The sequence below is a fragment of the Dendrobium catenatum genome, unplaced genomic scaffold, assembly GCF_001605985.2.
Source record: "Dendrobium catenatum unplaced genomic scaffold, ASM160598v2 fragScaff_scaffold_1348, whole genome shotgun sequence".
Taxonomy (NCBI): domain Eukaryota; kingdom Viridiplantae; phylum Streptophyta; class Magnoliopsida; order Asparagales; family Orchidaceae; genus Dendrobium; species Dendrobium catenatum.
Window position 1 is genome coordinate 44,137 of NW_021319810.1, and position 5,439 is coordinate 49,575.

At 41.8% G+C, this 5,439-nt stretch overlaps 1 protein-coding gene across 4 annotated transcripts in view; it reads right to left on the minus strand.

The window, feature by feature from the left end:
* Nucleotides 1–5,049, minus strand: part of LOC110106757 (pentatricopeptide repeat-containing protein At1g63330) — a 16,474-nt gene extending 11,425 nt beyond the window's left edge. For all 4 annotated transcript variants that reach the window (XM_020836746.2, XM_028699630.1, XM_028699629.1 and 1 more), the window contains exon 1: nucleotides 2,537–5,049. In XM_020836746.2, coding sequence (XP_020692405.1) covers nucleotides 2,663–4,609 — 1,947 coding nt within the window. In that variant the 5' untranslated portion in view covers nucleotides 4,610–5,049 and the 3' untranslated portion in view covers nucleotides 2,537–2,662. The remainder of the gene's footprint in view (nucleotides 1–2,536) is intronic.
* Between the last annotated feature and the right edge of the window lie 390 nt (nucleotides 5,050–5,439).

The following is a 5,439-nucleotide window of genomic DNA, read 5'->3' on the forward strand; positions in this document are numbered from 1 at the left end:
CAGGATGACACCAGTGCTCCCTAGCTCCAATGGGAGGAGATCCTCCCTCGCTTGAACCCACTGTATAGTCAACACTATCCCTCTATAGATCCTCTGACCCATCTTTACCTTCCCTATACCCATCATTACTCCATAACATCCTGTATCCACCAATTTCACCCCTAATTGATTCACAACCTGGTTGGAGATGAAATTGGGGGTACCCTCACTGTCAATCAACAGTACCACCTCCATGTCTGCTATTTTCCCTCTCACTTTCATGGTATGATTAGGTGTAAATTCCACAGCTGAGTTTAGGGATACCTCCGCCACATCCAGGTGCAGTTTGTCCTCCCTCTACCTCTCCCTCAACTCCCTCCTCAATTTCTTCGTCACCACAGACGGTAAAAACCTGAAGAGTTCGGTCCTTACACCTATGCCCTGGAGTATACTTCTCATCACACCTTAAGCATAATCCCTTCACCCTCTTCTCTTGTATCTCCCTCTCCATCAGTCTTTTTAAATTCCCCCACTCCCTCCTACTAGCTTTTCCCTGGTAGTCTCACAAAAATCACCTGCTGCAGGACCCTTGGGTGCTAGAAGAGTGGTAGTTATCCTGTAAAAAGCCACCTGAACTGCTGCTCCTGACTCCCCCCTCTAGATGCCTCTGATATTCCACCAATTGTGTCAACTCCGTGACCTCTCCCAAGTCACGAAACCTCATGACCCTCACCGCAGCTTTGATCTCGGATTTGAGTCCCTTAATGAAGCTTCCTTCCAACACAGTCTCTGATAGTCGCTCCACCCGCTGGCCAAGTACTCAAATCTCTCATGGTAGTCTGCCATTAATCAGTCATGTACTAGTGCAAAGAACTGCTCCCCTGCAAGTTCTAAAACGTTCCAATAAGCATTTCTTGAATTCCTTCAAACTCCATATGGGTCTCCTCTAATCCCTCCACTTATACCAGGACAACGCCTTCCCCTCCAAACATAAACCTACTACTGTTAATTTTTCCTCCTTCATCAGCCCATTGATGGTGAAATACCTCTCCACCTTATAGATCCACCTGTATGCATCATCCTCTTCAAAGATGGGCATCTTCAACTTCCCTATCTTCGGATCTCCCCCGTTTCCCTCAATTCCTCCATAATTTCTCCTTTCCCAACTACTTGGCTCCCCCCAAGTTTCCCGATCTTCCCTCCTACACTCATACTAAACCCTCTGTTCACTTTCTCCCCTCTTTTCTTCAAAATCAACATCCTTCCTACCATATTCCCCTTCTATTCTCTCCCAACCAGCACCCCTTAGTTCATACCCCCCACAACCACGCCTCTCTCCAAACCTTCTACCACTCACCTCACTAATTTCCACCTCATTGTCCCTCATACGAAATTCAGAATTTTTTGTTCTCCCCACGGGTCCTTTTACCTCCGATGCCGCCGTTTGAATTTGATTTTCCAATAACTTCTTCGTCATCTCATAAAGATCGGAAACATTATCTTCCACGAATGAAACCTTGTCTTCTACAGATGAAATTTTATCTTCCACCGTTGCTTTTAGTTAGCTCATCTCCTCTTCAAGTCTCTCCTCCAACGCAGCCACATTCTTAGCCGCCATTAATCCCCAAATTAAAAATCTGAATTTCACCCTAAAAACAGCAATTTGTCCTTCACCGGCCCAAAAAAAGCCACTGAAATTCACAAAAATAGCCCACCAATAGTCCCAATATTCGTTTTGATACCAATTTGTTAGAAAATACTAGAAGATTTCAAGTAAACCCTAACAAGAGAGATGAAAACAGCAAATCGTTCACCAAATTCAATAGGAAAATCAGCAAAGCCCCCCCGGGCCAGTTCAGTGAGAACCGGCCTAATAATCCATTAGTTCAATAATTCAATAAGGTTTAGAGTTGAGCTATTCAAACACATACCCAATTTGTAAATCTAAAAAATGCACGAAGAACTAGAAAAAGTTGCTCGACATTTATTATGATTTGCAATAAACAATAACATCTTAAGTTCACTCAAAAACAGCACTCATAATGGTGTAGATATTAGAGCTTATTTAGCAATGACCATAAAAAATTTAACATATTTTGCGCATAAATACTTCAATAATATGATGGTAAAATAGTACAAATACATAAGCATTCAGTGAAACCTCAACTTCCATGGCAAACCTATCAACTTATAAAATTTGGATCAATAACTCCGGAGCCTGTGGCAATGGTAAAATGCAAGCCTTCGGTTGCTAAATTCAGTAAAGTTTGCTTCTCAGAATAGAGCTCAAGTATCATAATATTATTCCTTTCAATGCCTCGAAAAAACAAAAATCAAAAGAATATGCTAGTACATTTTTAAGAAAATATAGAAACTACACAAGTATACAAAATGTGTATTTCTAATTGCTGGACAGGCATGGAACAATTAAAAATTTAATCCATACTTCTAGATGTTAGACTGGAACTCGAAGGCAGCACAGGGATGCAATAATGTGTATCTAATAACAAAAATCAGAATAAATAGGAGAAAATAATTGTATTGCTTATAAATTTACCGATGGACTGCATAACTTTCTATTGATAATAGTGTGCTGAGAGCCTTATCCTCACAAAGGTTGCATGTAACATGGAGTTGTCAATTTGCTAACCATTTGACATATCAAGCAAAGACAACTGTACCATCACTCTCTTGAGGCTTCATCTTGTAGCAAATACGTCTTGAAACATTCGATCAATGAATTGATACAAACCTCATCCCTAAAATTAGCATTTTTCCGTGGAAAATCAGCTAGTGACTTCAGATGTTCTTGAAAATTTTCGTTCTCCTTGAGCAAAGAATTTAATAGTGAAACCGTGGGCTCTTCAAGAGAAAATTTCTGCTTTTCCATTCTATTAAGAAAATCAATGGATTTCCTGATATCTCCCTTCTTGAGTAAGCTCTGAACAATAGTATTGAGCATAGTTGAATCTAAAATACATTTAGATCTCTCCATTGATTGATACAACTCCTCAAACTCATGCAGCAAACCATCACTTATAAGAGAATTCATCAATACAGTATAGGAGAAAGCATCAGGTGACAAACCTTTGGCAGGAAGTCCATCAAAGAGATCCCTAACCAACTTATACTTACCAGCTTTGTACAGCCCATCCATCATGAAGTTGAAGGTCTTGACTTCAGCTTTGAAATTTTGGGATTGCATGACTTGAAATATATCCATTGCCTCATCAACGCAATGGTTTTTACAAAGTCCTCGAATAATTGCATGGTAGGTTTCAATATCTGGAGTAACACCAGCAGCCACCATCTTCTCATGTGTTCTTTTAGCATCAGCTACTCGTCCCACACGATACAGTTCAGTCAATACAACGTTACATATAGTGGCAGTGTGTTCAAATCCCTTCTTGGGCAAATCATCAAATATCTTTAAAGCTAAATCTGTCTTTTCTGTCCTCAAATATAAATTGATCAATATGCAGTAAGTAACGGCATCCGGTTTTTTCCCTTTAGAAACCATTAGATCAAAAACATTCAGGGCATCGTCCGTTTTTCCTATCCTGGCGTATCCATCCATTAAAGCTGTGTATGTCACGGCATCCGGCTCCACACCATTATCAGACATGAAATCCAGAAACTTATGAGCTTCAACAGCCAATTCTTCTTTGCAGAGGGCATAAACGATACTGTTAAAGGTGACAACATCCGGGGGGAACCCAGCGAGCTTCATCAGGTCAAAAAGTTCTGCGGCTTTTTCCACCGCTCCATGTCTGCAGAGTGCATCGATGACAGTATTACAGGTAACAATATTCGGGGAAACGCCTTTCACAACCATTTCCTCAAACAGACTCACCGCCTTCTTCAAAGAGCCGCCTTTACAGTAAGCATCAATGATCGCGCTGTAAGTGAAGACATTAGGATGAATCCCCAACGCTTCCATCTCTTGAAAACGCTCAGAAGCCTTTTCCAAGTCACCGTCCTTACAAAGCGCGTCAATGACAGCAGTGTACGCCACCACATCAGGCTTGCAAGCGCCGCCTATCTCCGACATCCTGCGGAGCAGGTCCAGGACAATGGCAGACTTGCCGCTGCCGCTACTTGAAATTCCCTTGATTATGGTCGTGAAAGTGACGACGTTGGGTGGACATCCCATAAGGGGCATTTCGTCGAACAGCGCGACGGCATCATTGATCCGGTGTTCGTAGCAGAGGCCCCTTATCAAGGATGTAAAGACCACAGTATTGGGGCCGCAGCCGCGTTTCAACATGGCGGCAAATATGCCGAACCCGAGATCGACGCTTCGCATCCTGCAGCAACAATCGACGAGAATGCCGAATGTGTGGGAGTTTGGGCAAATGCCGCCAGCGCGGTTCATGGAGTTAAAAAGGGAGATTGCAGCGGGGAATTGCTTCATCCGGGAGATGCTGATAAGGATTGTGTTGAATGAATAGATGGGCGGCTTTGGATCAGTATCGAGCAAGTTCTGGAAGAGATCGAGCGCGTAGCTAAGCTTGAGAACATCGGATCTGCCCCATTCTTTGACAGCGACCTTCAGCCGAGCTCTGTGGCTTCCGGCGGTGCCGAGGACGGCCTTGGCCGGTAAAGATGATACCGCCGCCGCCCCGCTCATGGGTTTTGGCGTTCGTCGTAATAAGGAATAGATGAAAGATCTGCCAGGATACGATGGAAGAAGCTGCGGTAATTCCACTGCGGCTGCGTCGCCGGAGCGGGCGACTTGGTGGCTCGTCTGCTTTTCGAGCTAGCTCGAATGATAATAATTAATAACTAACACGTTCTCATTTATATTAATCTTTTTTTTTTTTTTTTTGTCTAAATTCAAAATAAGAAATTAAGCTAAGAAAAAAAGTAAATCTAGAGCTTTCTTATCAAGTTTGGGCATTCAAGTCGAGCTCTAGTCTCATATTTTCACTTGAGTTCGAGTTCAAACTCTTAGACAAACTTGCCCGATTAAGCAAGAACTTGGCTCAACTCATTTAGAGCCCCCGTCACAATAAAATTATTGAAAATTTATGAAATTAAATTTTTAGATTATAATTTAAAATAATATAAAATAAGAGGGTGATAATTTTATAAATAGTTAATATTTGAATGCTATGTATGTAATTGTCCCAAAAATTAAATACATTCTTATTGTTGCGTCCAGGAGTATTCGCGGTGGTAGAGAAATATAAAGTTTGTCGTCTTAGCGTTGTACGAAAACCTGGCACGCAATTAGATAAGAGAGAGGGTCTAACATTTATGAGATACCAAGATTTTTACGTGGAAAACCCCTGAAAGGGGGAAAAACCACGGGGTCTAGCCCAGTTTGAATGAATCCACTAGTATTGCAGTCGATTACAAATGAGGCCCTTCCTTGGGAGAAGGCCTTAGCTTGATGTACATTTTATAGAGTACATTACATGATATGAATACAAATAATCACTATTGACATGTTCGTTT